This window comes from Carettochelys insculpta, chromosome 16 (assembly GCF_033958435.1).
Source record: "Carettochelys insculpta isolate YL-2023 chromosome 16, ASM3395843v1, whole genome shotgun sequence".
NCBI classification, from domain to species: Eukaryota; Metazoa; Chordata; order Testudines; family Carettochelyidae; genus Carettochelys; species Carettochelys insculpta.
Window position 1 is genome coordinate 5,013,546 of NC_134152.1, and position 19,609 is coordinate 5,033,154.

General features: G+C 48.6%; 1 protein-coding gene across 10 annotated transcripts in view; it reads left to right on the forward strand.

The window, feature by feature from the left end:
* The window catches only part of RHBDF1 (rhomboid 5 homolog 1), a 77,561-nt gene that overhangs the window by 46,555 nt on the left and 11,397 nt on the right, over positions 1–19,609 (forward strand). For 7 of the 10 annotated variants that reach the window (XM_075010386.1, XM_075010395.1, XM_075010396.1 and 4 more), the window contains 7 exons: positions 2,128–2,232; positions 5,811–6,024; positions 10,595–10,801; positions 11,435–11,557; positions 11,686–11,846; positions 17,450–17,701; positions 18,448–18,559. In XM_075010386.1, the coding sequence (XP_074866487.1) occupies positions 2,128–2,232; positions 5,811–6,024; positions 10,595–10,801; positions 11,435–11,557; positions 11,686–11,846; positions 17,450–17,701; positions 18,448–18,559 (1,174 nt within the window). The remainder of the gene's footprint in view (positions 1–2,127; positions 2,233–5,810; positions 6,025–10,594; positions 10,802–11,434; positions 11,558–11,685; positions 11,847–17,449; positions 17,702–18,447; positions 18,560–19,609) is intronic. The other 3 variants (XM_075010392.1, XM_075010393.1, XM_075010397.1) reach the window with 3 other exon arrangements.

Genomic DNA, 19,609 nt, shown 5'->3' on the forward strand with positions numbered 1-19,609 from the left:
TGGTGCCTGGCCCTAGGGCAGGCATGAACACCCTCTCAAGGAACAGGGAATACTGCTGGAGAAGGGGCCCAGGTGCCAGACCCACACCTGAACCACCACCTCTACAAGGAGCCACGAGTACAGGTGCATTCTGGGGGTAGGCCAGAGAAGTGAGGATGGATGTGGCACAGGTGAGAATGGGAGGAGGCGTGACCGGCTCAGCCCTGGTTTTCAGCAATTCTGCACCATTGTAATGGCTCATCGGGACCATCGCCACTGGGCACGTGTTAGGGCAGCCCCTAAATGGGGAAGGCACTGGCTGCTTCTCCTCCATACGTCTGTTAGCACGTGTGTGGGGAAGACTCTTCCCCCTGTGCTGCTCAGAAGCAGGAGGGCTTCTGGAGCTGTGAAGCAGCTACAGCAGGTACAGAACATTCCCGTGGTAATGGAGAATCTGCTCGTGCTCCATTGAGGAGCTGAGGTCAGATGATGTGCTCAGGCCAACAATGGTCAGATCTGACTTTCTGAGCCTGGGCCTGGCTGGGTGTCCTTGGGTGCTGGTCTAGGGCTGTTGATCTGACAGAGTCTGAGTCTTGACTGGCTGGGCATTCTGGAAAGTCCGTTTACTGTCTCGGGCTGGGGACAGCTGTGTGCTCTGCTTGGCAGCCTGGGCCTGGGGTTGTCTCCCTGGCATAGTGAACATTTCTATAATTGCCGTTCTGTGTATTGTTGTTTCACAGCCCCATGAGGGGCACAAGGTCCCTCCCAGTACGGATGGGGAGTCACAGTTCCTGGGTGGGCAAAAGGCTCAGCAGTCCCATTCACCTTCATGTCACTTTATAGGAACGTTTGAAAAAGGCCCACTGCTCTGAAGAGGTGATTTCCAACATGCTGCAGTGAGATAATGTCGCTATTCCGCACAGACTTGTACCCAGCAGAGAGGGGCTGCTAAGGACGCCACCTTTTCTTTATGTGCCTTTTGGCAAATGTCTTGGACCCATGGCTTGTAGGTGTTCCTCAGAGGAATGGGGAAGGGGCCTGGTGGATCAGCTTGGAAGGCTGTTCTGTGGGTAGGAGGCAGCTGTAGGACATGCATACAGGTCACTTGAGGGTAGGTGACAAGAGTGGGGAATGGCTTAATAAAAGACACCGTTGGATAAGTAGGATGGCAAGACTAAAAATGTACATTGATACAGAGGAGAGGGGAGCCAGGCGAGTGACGCTAGGGTGGGGTGTGATTGGCTGGCCAGAAAGATGATTGCGGCAGTTGTGTTGTGTGGCTTGGGGCAGCGTTGTGTCTCTCTCAGGGAGGCTGCAGACATGGCAAGAGGCAATGGAGGACTGGGTGAGCGATTCAGCAGTAGGGGCAGAAAGGAAAGAACAACACTTAAAGATGCTGAAGAGAAATCCGCTGGAGTCCCTCCCTTGGCCTAGCTTCTGGTGTTAGAAGATGAAAGGAGGAAGGAGACCCAGCCCCTCCCACCACAAGGGAGAAGGAGGAGGCTGAGGTGGACAGCGACTGAGATGGAGAGGAACGATCAGGAGCTCAGTTTTGGCACTGTTGTGTTTAAATTGTCAGCAAGACTGCCAGGAGGAAGCCTTTAATTCTCCTTCCTAGCTTCTGCCCTTGCCTTCGGGGAGGGGGTGGTGGTGTGGGGGTGGTTGTCAACAGCCTCATTTTACAGAGAAGCAAACAGTCACGGAGAGGTAAAAGCAACATTTCCATGTGTTGGCGCCTAAAGGTAGACAGCTGAATCCACAGTTAAACACCTAAATAGAAGCGGCTTGACTTCCAGATGTCCTGGGAATTCAGGCTTCTCTGGCATCCGCCATGGTCATGTGGAAATCAGGTCAAGATTGTATGTGGCATAACACAAGTGGGATCATCATGTGGCTTGCCCCAGACCCTGCTTCAAGTTAATAAGCACAGTGTCTTCCACCCCCAGCCTCTCTCCACACGGCTGTGCTCTCTGTCTTGGTTTTGGGCGCAGCTGGCCTTAGCTGTCACTGTGGTGAAACTGTGGTGAACAGGAATAAATAAAATGACAGTATAGTGCCCCGGAGGTAATGGGAAAAGGCACATCCCACTGGCTGCCTCTCCTGGCCAGCTCTGCAGGTTCTCTCCCTTCAGCTCTCTTTTCTTTGCAGCAGACGGGTACGGTTTGAGCGGATTCAGACCATGCCTATTCATGGGCACCGGGCGGGCAGGAGGCCCCTGAGAAAAAGGCAGTCAATGCCCCGATCGCTGTTCAGGTACTAGTAGCTTTGAGTGTGAAGCCCAGCCAATGCATGCGTGTGGGAGGGCTGCTGTGAACCATGCATGGATGCTAGCCCTGCACCATGCTGCCTACTGCATAGACCCCAGGGGCTGGGCAGGACCAAACAGAGTGACCTGCTGTGGTAGGTGTCATGTGCTCACCAAACAGAACAGATGGACACACTGACTAAACGGTCTGGCAGCTGAAAATCCCTAGCTTGGAACTGACTAACGAGCCATTAGCTTCCCTCCTAGTAAGCCCTCTGCTGCCTGGTCACCTTCACAGCTGGAAGCAATTCCCAGAGGATCCCTTGAGCCCTGTGAAGCTCCAAGTGCAGGGTGTGCCACTTCACCCTGCCATGCTGACGGGAAAGCAGCTGTGTGTACATGGCGCCTTGGAAGGATGAACAGTCCCACCCAGCCTCCCCTGAGGGAGAGGGGCAGAGAGAGAATGACCCACAGGTCACAGATGCTAGTCAGAATGGCTCGATGTGCTTCCGGAAGGTGCTCGGGTAGCAGAAGGGGATATGTTACCCTCTCCCGCCAGGAAGGGCTTTAAAACTGGGATTTTGTTAAGATTAATTTCCAAGAAACCACAGCTTGCTCCAGCCCCACGCCTGCTCCATTTCACAGCCACAGCCTCCTGCAACCACGCCTGGCTTCCCCACGGTGCTCCCTCCAAGGCCTTTAACTCATCAGCACAACTCCGAACCCATGAAGGGAATGGACACATCGCGAAAGGGCGAGGGTGCAGATGATGCTGAGGCTCCACTGAGTGTTACAAGCAGAGCAGAATAACTGCCCCTTCCATCCCAGCTTCTGGCTTCAACCACAACAGTTGTCATCTCTTGTCCGCTGCTGTCAGGGCAAGGGGCCCATTTTGCTGGTGGAGGGTGTTCTAAGGGCTCTGAGGCAGGATCCATTTCCATCGGAACATCAATGGTTACTTGGGCGGTAAAACCCTTGGCCCTCTTCCTGTAGAGGGGTGATCCCTAGGGGCAGGCTTACCCTCACAGGTCACATCTGATTCACATATGTCTTGTCACAAATGCAGATGGGTAGAGGGCTTTGAGACAGAAGCTTTGAGACAGATCTGACCAAATGAGCCTTGAAGACAGTTTTGAAACCTCACAGGAGGTAAGGAGAGTTTCTTTGCTCCACTGTAGCATGTGCACAGTTTCAGCTCAAGAGTTGGTTTTTGGCTATGGACAGCTCAGTGAATTCAGGCTGTCAGCTTGGGTGCTGATTCTAGTCCCTCCCACTCTGAGTAAAGGGAGAAAATGGTTCAGGTTTGAGCTGATCTGGTGGTTGTGGGAGCTGAACAGTGTCTGGAGGGGAAGGACTTCTGAGCCCAGTGCAAAGCCTCCTCTTGGTGTTTTGGCCTCTGTCGTCAACTGATGTGCTGGAAGTATTAGAAGAAATGTGAGTTGCTCCAAGCAGGTGAGATCCGCAGGCTAGTGAAGATCAGTGGGGACCGCTGTTTGTTAGTAGTGGGAATTGTCTGTGCCTCCTAGGAGGAGATGATGGTGTTTGACCAGAGTTCACCATAGAACACTACAACTAGAAGGGACCTCGAGAGGTCATGGAGTCCAGTCCCCTGCCCTCCTGGTAGCACCAAGCACCATCTAGACCGTCTTTGATAGGTGCCTGTTTAATCTGCTCTTAAATATCTCCATTGATGGAGATTCCACAACTTACCTATGCAATGTATTCCACCATCTGGGGTCTGGTTGGATTAGCCAGGATGGGCTTGGTTCAGACTCCACTTGTACAGAAGGACAGACAGGGTCTTGTACAGACAGGGTCTCTTTTCTCTTGGAGGCGGATTTTGCTGCCTTCTTCCATGCAAGGTTAGACCATTGCAGTGGAGGGGTTACTCTTCAAACTGGTGCAGAAGGCAGCTGGGTGAATTGAGTGTCTTATTGGGAGTACTTGACACCAGAGCTCTGAAATTCACACTAGCTGCCAGTTAACTTCCAAGTATAAGCCAAAATGCTGGTTTCAGCCTGTAAAGCTCCATATGGCCTGGGACCAGCATTGCCTGGGGCCCGTTCTTGTCCTGGGCTGCACTTCCAAAGCTGCCATCAGCAAAGCTGCTTAAGTTGAAGCCCTCTCGGGAATGACAGGGCAGGGGCTGCGGGCAGGGAAAGGCCATTCTTCATGAGGGCCCTTTGATTTTAGATGTTACGTTCCTCCTTGGATCAAAATAGCTAAAGTCATGGGACCTTTGTGACCCACTGCAAGAGACTAGGTTAACCCTAAAGCAATCTATTTCCCTTTGCTGCTGAGGCGTAAACCCGATGAACTAACAGTAACTGACTCTGCTTCCCTCTCAGTACCCTTCTCTCAAAGGCACAGCATCAGTGGATGTCCTTGCTCCCCGTAGGGAATGGATGTAAAAGATCACGTGAGCTCGTGCTTCCATCTGTGCAGCAGGGTAGAGAGATGATGGAATTTTTCTTCACAGCATTGAACACCGGGCCATGTGCATTATGGGTTTTTGTGGCTTGCCTTCTTTGGAAGCAGCGGTATTGGCCACTGCTGGAGGACATGCATATGATGGACCAGTGGCAAATCTTATGACTTTAGGAGTGTTTACAATGCATGACTAGTAACTGTCTCACCCACCTTGTCTTGCTGATATCCTGGGACTGACATGGCTACTGAGACACTACATACTACCAAGCATGACTGTCGTCCTGCATTTGGGGTTGCTTGTGATCCTCCTAATTTCATCCCTCACAGGTTCTGGCTTTCTCCTGGTTTATGTCTTTGAATATAGATGCCTTTCTGTGATGATGAAGCCGCAGTAGTGCAGTAAAAACTATTCTGCTGCTGCCAGAGCCCTAGCAATATCCTGATGGCCGGCCTGCCTGCATTGCTGCTCTCCACTGCTTTCCCTAGGCTTTCTGAGCTTTCCGCAGCAGGCAACTTGGTGCCATGTACCCCTAAAGCCCAGGAATAAGCTGTTGAAAACTTGAGATCTCAGGGAGCAAGTGTGGAAAATGCAAGGAAGGCGAGGGATTGATTAGAGCCCAAGGGTGGTAAAGCAGGGAGAGGAGAAGAAAGATAAATTCAAGCTGAGCATCAGGAAACTCTTCCTGACTGCAATGGCTGAGGCTGTGGGAGGGCCAGAGCCCCACCTCTGGGGACTAGGCCTGGTCCAGCCTGGGTAAGGATTTTCTGTGAAAAGGCTGAAAGAAAGAAAATCATTGTTTCATGCCCCCTCCCGCCCCCCCCCCCCCAATCTAATGAAATGGCGGCGGGGGGGGGGAGAGACTCCCCAGGTGACTGCCAAACCTTCTTTTCTTTTCCCCACTGGAAAAACGTAAAACGTTTTGCATGCAACGTTTTGTTTTGGTAGAAAAGACGACTTCTGTTGTTGAAGATTTTGTTACCTCTGTCTTGCTGGCTATTTAAACCCCAGCCATGAAAGGCTGAGAGAGAGATCCTGTAGTGCAGAACCCTGCCTGGGGATGAACCAGGTGTCAACCACTGGGCCTTTTCTATCTCTAATTCGCATGACTGAAGCGAACCCAAACCTCCCCTGGGCTTCTGTGTTGGTGTCTTTCAGGGGCACAGCAGATTGGTTTGGGGTAAGCAAAGATAGCGACGCCACTCAGAAATGGCAGAGAAAAAGCCTTCGCCATTGCAGCCAGCGCTACGGGAAGCTGAAACCTCAGGTCATCCGGGAAATGGACCTACCCAGCCAAGATAATATCTCGCTCGCCAGCACCGAGACGCCGCCTCCTCTCTATGTTGGACCGTGTCAACTTGGCATGCAGAAGGTGAGTCCAATGGAGGAGTAGCCAGGGACGTTCCACGGATCTCATTTGCATTAGAACGTACCAAAAAAGGCTCCTTTTCCCCCTCTCCCACTATTGGCTGCTAAGCCTGCGTTAGGTTCATTGTTTCCTGAACTTTACAGATCAGTGTGCACAAGCCTCTGAAGAGAGAAACCATAGAAATGAAGGTCTTAGAGAAAAGGAAGAGTTCCCTGTGAAAGGACATTGCCTAAGTCTCATACGCACACATTTTAACATATCCTTCCCATTCAAGGTTGTCATCCTTCCACTGGGGCCTCTGGTTTCTCATCTGCCGTCTATTTCCTCAGGACTCCAAGAGCCATGGTTGATGCCTTTGGCATCATTACTGAAGGAGAGCAGTGTATGAGCACTAGTCATGAATTACAAGCATTGTTGCTGAAAATGTTTTTAGCATCCTCCACAGCAAAAGATTCCAGTTCCCATGTCCGATATGGCTGTTAATGTCTTCCAACTTGGGATCCTCAGCAGAAAGAGACCTGCCAGTTTACTTCCAATACTCAGACCAGGACCCTGATCCTCCCTAACCTTAACAGCCCCATTGCCATGCACCTTCTCTGTTAAATCTTCACGTTTTGCTGGCTGAACCCAATACCCCAGTCAGAAGAAAGCTTCCTTGCCTACACTCTGTTCCTGAAGTACAGATTCTGCCTGTGTACAAACCTAAATGTGGTAACTTCATTAGCATTTGGGCTCTGACCTGGAGGGTTCCCAGTTCCTCACTTTTCCCTTGTAATTGATCTGATTTTATGAAATCAGGTGAGAGTGTCGTACGTGAGCAGATGATGAAATGGGAAATGAAATGACCTCCCTCTGCAGTTTCTAATCCCATCTCGGAGAAAGGAGGGTAAGGGCTTGGTAGTGTCTCCATAGTCAAGGGTGGACTATTCTCTAACCCTGATTCTGCCCGCTGAGTCTTCTCTCTTCATTTTTCAAAGCAGAAATTTCTTGCATTTTAAATTTATTTTTAAAAATTTTTGGATTTAGTTAAGTATGTCACTTCAGAGTTATGGGACTGGGAAAGAAGTTTGGAAAAGCCTTTGAATCAGTTCATAATTGACATGTGGCCTCAATCAGAGTCTGTGCACTGGACCTTGCTGAGCACTCAGGCAGAGAACCAGCTTGACGAAGTATTCTTAAACTTAAAATATTTATTCACGGTCAAGGTCATTAATGTTGGCACTTCCATTGAATCCTCTGACAGCAGTCGTAACTTTTGTCTAAAACGTTGTGGTTATTCTTGAAAGTATCCCGTTGTGTGTGTCAGTTTATGAAAGACTTGTAAACGTAATGAGCACCACATCTTCAATAGTTGTCAATTGAAGCCACGTGAAAGATGTAATGCCTCTCAGCTGTAGCTGTTGCAGTTTATAGCTTCCATATGTAACACTGGAAAGAGACCTGCTATGTTGTGCTGTTGGCTGTTGAGCTGTTAGTATGAGCGCATCCAGTAGAGCCTGTAACATTTTTTAGGCCGTAACTACTGGGCTAATAATGATCATTTATATGCTATATTGACAGAACTTGCAAATCTGCTGTGGATTGTATTTCATCAGCCTTTTGATTAGGTGAATGCATAGAATTTGCTGCCCTTGTCAGAATCAGTTTGTTCCCATTGTGTTGGACAGAGTGAAATCCTCATTTATGGCCTTGTTGAAGAGTAATGTGATGTTTCTGGGGCCTGTAACTTCACAAATGTGTGGTGTCCAGGAGGGTTATCAGTAGAACTGGCTGAGAAATTGACACGCTACAGAGAAGGTTGCAAAATTGCTATCCAAAATGGTAAATGAGTTTGAAGAATTAATCAGTATGTTTATTGTTTTCTATTTTGTAAACAAGTAATGTCGGGGCAGGGGTGGGGAGAGCAGGAAGTCACTTGGCAAGTGTTAAAAAATTGAAAATTTGTAGGAAATGATTGACTCAGTTGCTTATTTGGGAAATTATCTGCATTGGATGAGAAATATCTGAAGTTTTGAGTGCAAAATTTGTGAATGTGGGGCTGGCTCGTTGCTAGAGCTCCTCCTTGAGGTTAAGCGCAGTGTACTGCAATGTGCCCTCTAATCTTTTCCACTCGTCTGGATTTTTCCATCCATGTGTAGAGTGGATTGTTTTACGTACACTGAGGCATGTGTGAATGTTCACCACTGGTGGAAACAAAAACCTAGCTGTCGGCACTCTACTCATCAGCTGAGACACCCTGGAATCTCTCCTGAGCGCTGCTCAAGCACACAGCTTTCGGGGAACACTGGTGCAGTGTCGTTCTCCCCTTCTGGCACCCCTTGCCGCCTGTCATTTTGGTGCTGCAGTGATCTCTCTTCTTATAACTTGCCTCTTTGGGCGTGCCATAATTTAGTTTACCTCTGACAGAGTGCTGGAAAAATCCAGCCAAGTCCAAGACCTTGTATCAGATCTTCTGGGCCTTGTGTCCTCCCTGGCTCTGTTGTTAATGTCTTTTTTTTTTTTTTTTGCTGGGGGTTTCATGCCATCTTCCATGCTGGCTGGTGGGGAATCTGGCCCCTACCACTATATCCAGTTCTGGCCCAGGGAACCTGTAATTAGCAGCCAAGAGCTACTCTGAGCTGTTTCCAGTTAAACCTTTCCCAGGGCTTCTCCCCAGTAACCTGTCTAGGTTCATCACTCTGTCAAGCTGGTGCTCTTATGCCCTCCCGTGAGCCCTCTAATAACAATTTGAAACTAAAAGCACAGGCTCAGACCAGTGTCTGCCCTCTTTAGGACTGATCTGTCTCCTCAATGAACGCCTCTCATGGCTCTCTCCTGGTAGTTTCCATTGTGCCCTTTGACTAGGGTTTGCCACTGGGACTGCTGGATTTCCAGTGACTGCTTTGTCTCCTGACCTCTGACCAGACTTCACCACTAAGGAGAGGACCCCAGGGCCAACTCTCTCCATGGGGTTTCTCTTCCCCTCCTCTTTCTTCTCTCAGTGTCCTGTCTTTATAATCACTACCCACCTCCACCCAAGCTGGGCTTTGTCTCAGATTAAACCTGGTTCTCTCTTCACCCCCATCCTTTGCCCTCAGATGCTGTTAGGTAACGTAATTGGCCTCTGAGGCCCTCGTTTAACCCTTTCAGAGCCTGTGTAGGGTCACACCACATAGCAGGGGAAAACGGCATTCTACTTAACCCACCAATGGACTTGTTTGTTCTAAAATTTCTAATTGGGTGGGTGTATGTCAACCCAGAGTGCGGCAGAGTTACATTTTCAAAAACTGGTCCCCAGTCATATGAACACACAGGCTCTACTTATCTATCTTGGATATTCCTACTGAAGCCATGTTTGGGTGGAGAAAAATGTGGGAAAAGTATTCAAACAAGCACAAAGAAGTGAAAGCCCCCCCCGCCCCCATTTTTTCCAAAAATCCAAAATGAAAAGAAAAATTCAATTTAAAACTAAACAAAACAGAACTTGTAGTTTCAAAATTCATCATAGAAAAATTGAATATTATTAAAGATGCAATTTTTCTACCAAAAAAAATCCATGTTCAACAAAACCACAGTTTTTTGATGAGAGAGAAATTTTGAAAAAAATTGTCATCTCTAAGGAAGGGCAGTGATGACCAGAAAGGTGTTTGTTTGTGTACTGCTGCTTAGCAATGGAGGAATTTCCCAGACCTAACTAAGCTGGATGACTGGGAAGCAGCACAGTAGATTACTTTGAGTGCTAATATGTGCAAAGTAATACACATTGGAGGAGAAAATGTGAACTATTTACACAGCTTGCAAGATTCTAAGTTAGCTGTGTTAAATCACAAAAAGGACCAGGGCATCACAGTGGACAGCTCAGTAAAAACCTCTGCTCTGCTGTGGTCCAGAAAGCAAACAAGAGGTTAGGATAGCGGATGGACGATCTTAAGGTAAACATTATTATGCATTGTGTAAATCAGTGGTACAGCCCATCTCGATAGTGTGTGTGGTAGTGGTCACTCCACCTCAGAAAGCTATTAAGGAGCTAGAGGGGGTCTAAGAGAAGCAATTTACTCTCAGGATTGTTTTGGGTAAGTTCTCCGGCCTGTGTTCTGCAGGAGATCTTATTACATGATCACAGTGATTCCATCTGGCCTTGGAATCTCTGAAAGAAGCCAAAGAACGATGGAGGGCTTAGCAAACCTCTCCTTCACACAACAGATAATTAAACTGTGGAATTCACTGCCACATGAAGATGATGAGGTTAAGAATTTCAGAGGAGTCAAAGGAGGACTGGACACTTACATGGGTAACGTGAACATTATTGAGTGCTGTTATGATAAGTACATGGAAGGGACGTAAATCTCGTGTTCAGGGCTCAGGAGGTGACCTTTGTGGGGTGTAGATTATCCCAGCCCTTCCTCTGAAACATCATGTGCTGGCAGTTGTCAGAGACAGAATACTGGGCTTGAGGGAGCCCTGGTCTGATTCAGTCTGGCAGTTGCTATATTTCTTTATGTCTGTGGGGAGCAGGTGGTGCAAAAAATGAAGCTCCTTGCCCGAGAGCTCTTTCTGACTTCGCTCGTAACTGAGGGCCTCTCTTCGATTGCAGATTGTAGACCCTTTGGCACGAGGCCGAGCGTTTCGCATGCCTGACGATAATGATGGCTACAGCATCCCCCACACACCGATCACTCCTGGAGCCACATCGCTGTGCTCCTTCACTAGCTCTCGGTCTGGGTTCAACCGCTTACCGCGGCGGCGGAAACGGGAATCAGTGGCCAAAATGAGTTTCCGAGCGGCAGCAGCGCTGGTGAAGGTACTGTCTGAATGAGGGAGACTCCTGTGCGGGAAGGGTGGGGGTGGTCTCTGGTGAAGGCACCTTTTGATATTCCTGAGGGGGGAGGAGATTAAAAAATGGGACTCCATTATGTCATTTGGGGGAGTCACCATTCTGACTAGAAGTATGCTTTGCTTGCTGCCTGTGGCTAGAAGGAATTGGAGTAGAGCAGATACTTGTAGGCTGCACAAAACCCTGCCTGAGTGCTTCAAGATAGACAGAAACCAGGCTCCAGTGTTCTCTACAAAATTTGGTTCATTGTATGTGATCCCGGCTCAGATTGGATGAGAAGTTTGGAAAAGCTTAGCTGTGACTGGGTGATGGCCCTTTGTAAGAAGCACAGTCAGAGCATACATATAGTGCAGAAAGCACCGTTTTACTCAGCTGAAAGGGTTACCGCTGCCATCTTGGACATACTGATGAGGGATTCACAAGTCTCAGGAGAAGGTTGTCAGGTGGCAGGGGGATCATCTGCACTCAATCTGGTAACTGGCAGCTCCCTGACACACCTAAGCACCCAAAGAAGCAGAGTCTTCCCAACTCTTAAGTGTGTGTGGGGGGCAGGGGGGGTCAGATTTCTCTGTGACTGAATGCTGTTCCCTTCTCTTCCAGGGCCGCTCTGTGAAGGACGGTACCCTGAGGAGGGCTCAGCGGCGCAGCTTCACCCCAGCTAGTTTCTTAGAGGAGGACACGGTGGATTTCCCAGATGAGTTGGACACATCATTTTTTGCTCGGGTAAGGGGAGCAGTGCTGGTTTGGTCCCAGTAGCAAAAGCTGTAAGAAAACCAGAGTTGCCTGTTGAGTCACTTTGCTCTAAAAAGTCACGGGAATGCCTTTGACAGGACTTATATTTCTTTGCCCAGGAAGGAGTCCTCCAGGAGGAGCTCTCTACATACCCCGATGAAGTGTTTGAATCGCCCTCTGAAGCGGCGATCAAGGACTCTGAGGTGAAACCCCAGGAGCAGGCGGATCTCACAGGAGGTGCCTTAGACAAAAATGAACTGGAAAGAAGTCACCTGATGCTGTGAGTAGCTTCCTGACAGTTGGCAGAATCTAACCCATGGTTCCCAGTGTTGGAAGGGAAAGAGAGTCCACAGCATGAGTTTGAAAGGCCGTAGCCTGGCTCATGGTGAAGACAAGCCCAGAGCAGCCAGGGTCTCTGCTGCTGCACAGGCCTGACTTGTGCAGTGATGGATACCTTTGCTCAGCTGTGTCAGTTCAGTTCTGTGCAAGCCCAGATCCTCCGACTGCGCGGATTGTTGCGTAGTGCCAAATGCCAGCCCTCTTGTCGAAGAAAGGAGAGACCGTGGGGCTGGTCTCCGGACCTGTTTGGGAGGAGAATCCCCAGGGCCATGGTACAGCCTGTGTGACACCCTCTGTTCATCCCAGACCTGAAATCTGCTTACTTACCTAAGTAGTAGCCTACAGCTTCAGAAAGCAGTTGGTTGCTAGGTGCAGAGGAGGAGCAAACGCTGCTAACTTGCCACCAGTTAGTATAACAGGAAGATGAAGGTGGGACCCTCCACCAAAGCCTTGAGATTTGACCACTTACACTTCCCTTTATGATGCTGTGTCATTTTTAAGGGAAAATGAAGATCCATTTAAATGGGTAGTTCTGCTCACTCAGCACTCGTGTGGCTAAACTGCAGTGTGTGAGTATCAGCCACCTTGGGTATTGTCAGGGAGACTAGTAGATAGAAGGGCCTCTCCTATTATATCCACTGCTTAATCACATGGAGCAGCATGATGGGTGACATTATGCTTGATGACCTGGTTCCTGGAGATGCTGCTGCTGCAGGGATGGAGCCTCGAGGAGTCTTTAGTTTCCTTTTAAACATAAGAACATCAAAATGGCCCTACTGGGTCAGACCACGTGGCCAGTCTGGAAGCTTTTTTTTGACTGCCACCGCAGGTTGGGTGGATGTTTTTATGAAGTATCTACAGTAACTTCAAGATCTTGAGTGGTAAGAGTTAATTGAGACCCCATCATTTTGTACATCTACTTGGAATCATGTTTTCCACTGCACATTACTTTAGATTTATCAACATTGGATTTCACCTTCCATTTTGTTGCCCTGTCACCTACTTTTGTGAGCTCCTCTTGTAGCTCTTCACAGTCAACTCTGAATGTAACTATCTTGAGTAGTTTTGTGTAATCTTCAAACTTTGCCACCTCATGTTTATCTCTTTTTTTTTTTCCACCCTAAATAATTTATGAATATGTTGGACAGCACTGGTCCCTGGAGGATCTTGCTATTCATCTCTCTCCACAGTGAATACGGACCATTTATTTCTACCACTTTTCCTGTCTTAACTTGTGTTTATTTCATGAGAGGGCCTTACCTCTTATTCCGTGACAGCTTGCTTTAGTTAAAAGCCTTTGTTCAGGGCCTTGTCAAAGGCTTTCTGAAAGTCCAAGTATACTGTATGCACTCAGTCGCCATTGTCCATGTTTGTTGACCACCTCAAAGAATTGTATAGGTGAGCAAGCCGCAGTTTTCGAGCCAGATTGACTCTCCCCAATGTACCACATTCATCTAATTTTCTGATCATTCTGTTCTTTACTATAGTTTCAACCTATTTGCGTGGTATTGAAGTTAGGCTTACTGGTCTGTTATTATCAGGGTCACCTCAGGAGCATTTAAAAAACTGGGGTTATGTTAGCTATACATCAGTCATCTCGTGCAGAGGCTGACTTAAGTGATAGCTTATGTACCATAGTTAGTCGTTCTAGAATTTCATATTGGAGTTCCTTCAGAACTCCTTGGTGAATATCCTCTGACCTGCTGACTTTTTATAATGTATCAGTTTATTTTGTAACTACCTCTATTGATACCTCGGTCAGAGACAGTTTCTAAGATTTGTCACCTAAAAAGAACAGCCCATGTGGGAATTTTCCTCACACTCTTTTGCTGTGTAGACCAATGTAGAAACTACATTTTGCTTCTTCACAACAGCTTTGTCTCTTTTGAATGCTTCATTAGCAGTTCAGTCAACCAGTGGCCCCCCTAATTATGCAGCAAGCTTCCTGCCTCTGATGTATTTCCAGAAACTAGCAACAATGTTTGTTTTTATCTTTTGCTAGTTGGTTCTATTTTTTGGGGGGAGTGGTGCTGTCTAATTATAGTTTTACACTTGCCAGAGTTCATGCTCCTTTCTGTTTTCCTCAGTATTATTTGACTTCTAGTTTTTAAAAGATGTCTTTTTGTGTTTAACTACTTCTTCTACTCTGTTTAGGCATCATGGTATTTTGGGTGGTCTTCCCTTTAAAAAAACACACACAAAACAAAACTTGAGGGTATGTGTATAGTTTAAACATCTGTTATGGTGTTTTTAGAAAGTTTCCATGCAGCTTGCAGGCATTTCACTCTTGTGCCTGTTCTTGATAGTAACTGGTACTTCACCCTAGCTAGGGAATTCAAAACAAAAAAGCAGTCTAATAGCACTTTAAAGACTAATGAAATAACACCACCCAGCTCAAAGCACTGCAACGCATTACTAAACACCTACAACCTATCCTTAATCAGGATGCCACACTCCAGAAGGCCCTAGGTGACAGGCCAGTTCTCTCCTACAGACAGCCTCCCAACCTTATGAGGATTCTCACCCACAACCACAGTTTGTACCGCAGGAACACCAATCCTGGAACTTTTCCTTGCAACAAGGCCCATTGCCAACTTTGTCCACATATCTATTCTGAAGATACCATCATTGGACCTAAGCAGGTTATTCACAGAATCACAGGCACATTCCCATGTTCCTCAACTAACATCATATATGCCATCATGTGCTACTGGACGGGTTTTTTTTGTTTTGATAGTATATAGACTAGCACGGCTTTCTCTCTGTTACTAGGCAATTCAAGTGTGTCCTTTCCCTTTGTTCCCTAATCAGTCAGAAAGACTCCGAGTGACTAGCAGAGGGCAGTTTTGTTCTTCTCTCTTAACAGTTCATCAGGGTGTGCATGCACAGCAGACACGCGGAAAGATCCTTTCCTGATTCTGCTGTTCACAATCCATCTCTTTGTGCTTTCCCTTATCACATTCTTGAGAATGTCACCGGCGATGACTCAGATGGTGGAAGTAGCCCTGGGAGTTTATCACCTTTCCAGTGAGAATATGAGACTCCATTTTGATGGATGAGGCAAGATTTTCCTTTTCAAAAAACATGTTGTCTCTTCCCCTAAAGATTGTTTATCTGTATGTCTGATAATTCTCTTTATGGCAGTTTTAATCATGTTTTGCATGCTACTTAAATTGTTTGCTGGCCTGTAATTGCCAGGATCTCCTCTGGGACCTTTTTTTAAAGAATTGGAGTCACAGTAGCTGTTTGTCAGTCCTCTGATAGGCTACATGCCACAGGCAGGATGACCAAGTTCTTTCCTTCTGGAGGGCTTCCTATGGCACTGCTGACTTCTATGTAAATGCAGCTTCCATTGTTTTAGATCACAGGCTGTTTAATTTTGTTGCAGATAGGCAGATTGCTGCCTTTCCTCTGTCTGGGAGAGACTTGTTTATCCCTTTGTTTGGTCCCAGACAGTAAAGCATAACACCAGTGAGCATGCAGAATTTCTATACTGGATTAATACAGATATTTCACAGTGCTTTTAATCACCAGTGCCATAGGCTTTCCTAAAAGATCCCACTTTGCGCACTATCAAAGCAAAAAAAGCAGTCCAGTAGCACTTTAAAGACTAACAATTTATTAGGTGATGAGCTTTTGTGGGGCAGACCCACTTCTTCAGGTCATAGCCTTACCAGAACAGACTCAATATTGAGTCTGATTGAGTAATATTGAGTCTGTTCTGGTATGGCTATGACCTGAAGAAGTGGGTCTGTCCCACGAAAGCTCATCACTTAATAAATTATTTTGTTAGTCTTTAAAGTGCTACTGGACTGCTTTTTTGTTTTGATAGTATGTAGATTAGCATGGCTATCTCTCTGGTACTATTCACTTTGCACACTGTTATAATACCTTGATGTTGCATACAGTCAGTTGATTCAGTTGCTTATCATTTGAGGTTCAGCTCCCTGTCTTCGTGCACCCATAAACCTTTGCAGCACATTCTTTGAAAAGTAAAACCCAAACCCAGTTTTCTCTCTCCTGCTCTTGTGTAGAGGCCGTTCTGTTACCTCCCTGCCTAGCTCGTTTGAGGGCTTTGTGTGCCTAATGTTGAAATGGACCTTCATTGTCTCTGCCTCTCCACCAGGCCAGTCAGAAAAGCAAATACACATTCCAGCCTCTCAGGCGAAGTGCTCCTGCATTGCTTGCCAAACACATTCTAAGACTATAATGCTAGCACTTATTGTTTTGCATCCTGTCCAGTCATTATGCAGGAATGCTAAGGAGTTCTTTGTTCTCAATGATACCTCGCAGGCCACCTGATTGTAACAACAGTGTTTTAGATGATGTGAGTTTGTCAGGTCTAACGAGCTGCTGTCTCAGCACAGTGAGCCGCCAAAGGTGTACTCTACCGACAGTGGCGTATAGCTTGGAGGGGTGGGGGAAAGACCCACCCCTCTTGTAGAACTCCACTTACAACAAGCTAAGTAACTCCTGCCGTGTGTGATGTGAGCCCTGTAAATCCCCGGGTACTTGGCACAGCATGTCAAAAAGATGGATGTGAGGTCATGGGATGCAGCGTTCCCACAGGCAATGGTGCAAGACGTGGAACACCACAGCGGTGTCTTGTGCAGCCAGCAGGTGGAGTGAAGTGCACGGCCCTGGCTGTGCCATGCAGCGTGCAGAGCAGGGGGTGTGAAATGGGCTGTGCCAGGCAGAACGGGAGGTGGATTTTAGGCTGTTCTGATTTTAAGTTAGTTACTTTGGTTGCCCAAACAGAACAGTTGTTTGTATTTGGATCCGGCTGCCAACATGCATGTCGTATGTCACCTGCCCCCACACCAAACCACCAGACATTTAAAACAAATGGGGGTGTTAAAAACTGTGTCGGGCAGTGCTGGGGGGAGGTGTGAAGTTTGGGGGAGCAGTGCAGGGACAGAGTCAGAGAGGTGAGTGATGCAGAGAATAGGGCATGTGGGAGGTGGAGGCATTGAGGCTGGGACTATGTGTGCGTGGGGCTGGGGCAAAGGTTGGGGAGCTGGGGATGGGGTGTTTGGGAGGTAGTGGAGGCAGGGCGACAGAAGTGGGCTGATGGTGCAGGGGTTGAGGTGTTGGGGGGGCGGGCAGGAGATGGGGTGGGTGGTGCAGGGGACAAAGCATTGGGAGGGGCAGCAGGAAGACAGGGTGGGGAATGGGGGGTGGGGCAGGCAGTGTTGAGATGGGAGTGGGGGAAAGGGCTTTCCTGGGCAGTCTTACAGTACCCTGGCTCCTTTCTCCCCAGAGACCGTCTGAGCACTGGGACTCTGTTAGGTGGGTCTGCGGGCTGTGCGCCAAGTGCTTAGTTACCTGCTGCCTGTTGCTGCCTCAAGCCATCACCTGACAGTGCAGCTTGATTGACTCCCCCAGCTGTCCTTCCAAGGAGCTAGTGGCTGAGGCAGGAAGGAGCACCCCAGCGCCTCACTATGCCCTCCTGTCCCCCTCTCTGACTGCATAGCCCAGGGAATGGTCTTTGCTCCCTGCATGCTCTGCAGCAGCAAAGCATTGCTGTCCCGCTTGGTGTTGCAGCCCCTTGGAACGAGGCTGGAGGAAGCAGAAGGAAGGGACCCCACCCCAGCCCAAGGTCCGCTTACGCCAGGAAGTGGTGAGCGTGAGCCTGCAGCGACGTGGCCAGCGCATCGCCGTGCCGGTCAGAAAGCTCTTTGCCAAGGAGAAGAGGCCTTACGGGCTGGGCATGGTGGGGAAGCTGACCAACCGCACCTACCGCAAGCGCATAGACAGCTATGTGAAACGGCAGATTGAGGACATGGATGACCACAGGTGAGAGGGGCCAGCCCCTTTGCTGCCGGGGATGCTGGGAGAGGCTGCAGGGAGCTGGTTAGCGGGTGGGTACCACTGCCCTCTGCAGGGTGGGATGCAGAGAGAGAGAGAGAGAGAGAGAGAGAGAGAGAGAGAGACACTTGTCCCATGAGACTTGTATCCTGCAGTGGGAATTGTTTGTATTCCTTGAACACCTGGACTTGGCACATTTCCCTGCTCCCCCGGGGGACAGTTCTGCTGGGCACCCTGATGCCATCATGGCTTTGGCTGCCCTGCACATCTGCTGGTGGATCACAATGGGGATCGTCCTCATAGACCAAGCTGTCTTACGAACTGGACTGGTGGGGAAATTGGGACGTCTCCTTTTGCCTCCTTCATAATGATTTATTTCAGTCATAAAATGAACTTAGGCTTCAGGCCTGACAGCTTCATCAATGTTTTTTGTGTCTGACATGACTACAGTGGGGTGTGACCCTGGATCGTAATCCTCACTCCCTCCAAACCATTTACTCCAGCCTTATCCTGTGCCTGGTCCTTTGTGCTAATGAACACCTGCAAAGACCATTGCCCACCTGTGCTTGGGACCCTGGCATTACAGAGCATGGCAGAGCTCCTTGCAGACTGAAGCCCCTGTGACTAAGCGGGGGGGGCGATGTTCTTGTGCTGCCTGAGCCAAAACACCCCAGAAAGTATTACTATGATCTTGATCTTGGCTTTGATCTGTGATTCTCTCCATCTCCATCTAGGCCTTTCTTCACCTATTGGGTCACTTTTGTGCATTCGCTCATCACCATCCTGGCTGTGTGTATTTATGGCATTGCCCCCGTGGGGTTTTCTCAGCACGAAACCGTAGATTCAGTGAGTAGATCCTCTGCCGATCGGTGTGAAGTGAGATTTGTTTCTCAGCGGTTGCGTATTGCCAGAGTCCCTCACCCCTCCCCAGTGTGTTTCCTGATAAAGGTCAATAGCTGGAAGCCAGGTGTGCTCACCTGAGGGGCTGGCACGTACACCTAAAGGCTTCTGCACCTGCCCGTGTGCTCAAACGTTCACTTACATACCTGAAGCCTTGTAAATTCCCGGCTGTACAGAGAGGCCTGGCTGCCATTCAGGGGCAGCACGTTGCTTGGACAGACAAACCTGCTTGTTGGGCTTGTCTTTGGCTGTCTGCCCTTAGCACTGCGTGATGGGAGACAGGCTGGTAACATCTGCACCTGTCAATAGCCTCTAGGACCTTTGCAGCACTGCCTGGAAGGAGGGTGTCTGAGTGGAACCCCAGACTGGGATCTGTGACACTGCTGGGATTTGGCCAGGGTTCCTGGGCTCACACGTTGCAGAGTTGAGAGATTCTGGGCTAGATTTGTAGGCTGTGTTCAAACTGTTCGTACTAGTTTCCTGGCACCGGCTCCCGCATGTCCCTTTCAGCTTGAGCCTCCTTTGGCCCCAGTGAACACAGAGTAGCGCTCTCCCCAGAAGGGCGTTCACAGCAGAGAAACATTTATTTTTAGTGGCACAGATGTAGGATTTCCATGAAAATCCCAACCCCCATCCTTGCAGCTGCAGCATTCCATCCCGCCCCAGGATCCTGCTCCTCCCAAGGGGAGAGAATACACCCCCACCCACCTCCTGTAGCCTGCTGTGTGTTGATGAAGTGAAACAAAGGGGCTCGGACACAGCTCTGGGTTAGGGCTCAGGCCAACGTCGCTGTGCCTGTTGTATGCGGGGCATGAGTTCTAGGGGTCTTTCTCACCCCCAGAACAGCTGAAGAAGAAGGGAGCTGTCAGCGAAAGCTGAAGCTCTGGAGAACAGTTGAGAAGCCAATGTCAGCCTGTGAAAGTCCTGGATTAACGGAACCCGGAGCCTGATGACCTGGTAGCAGGGCTTCCTCTGCTCCTGGGCATTACAACTTTC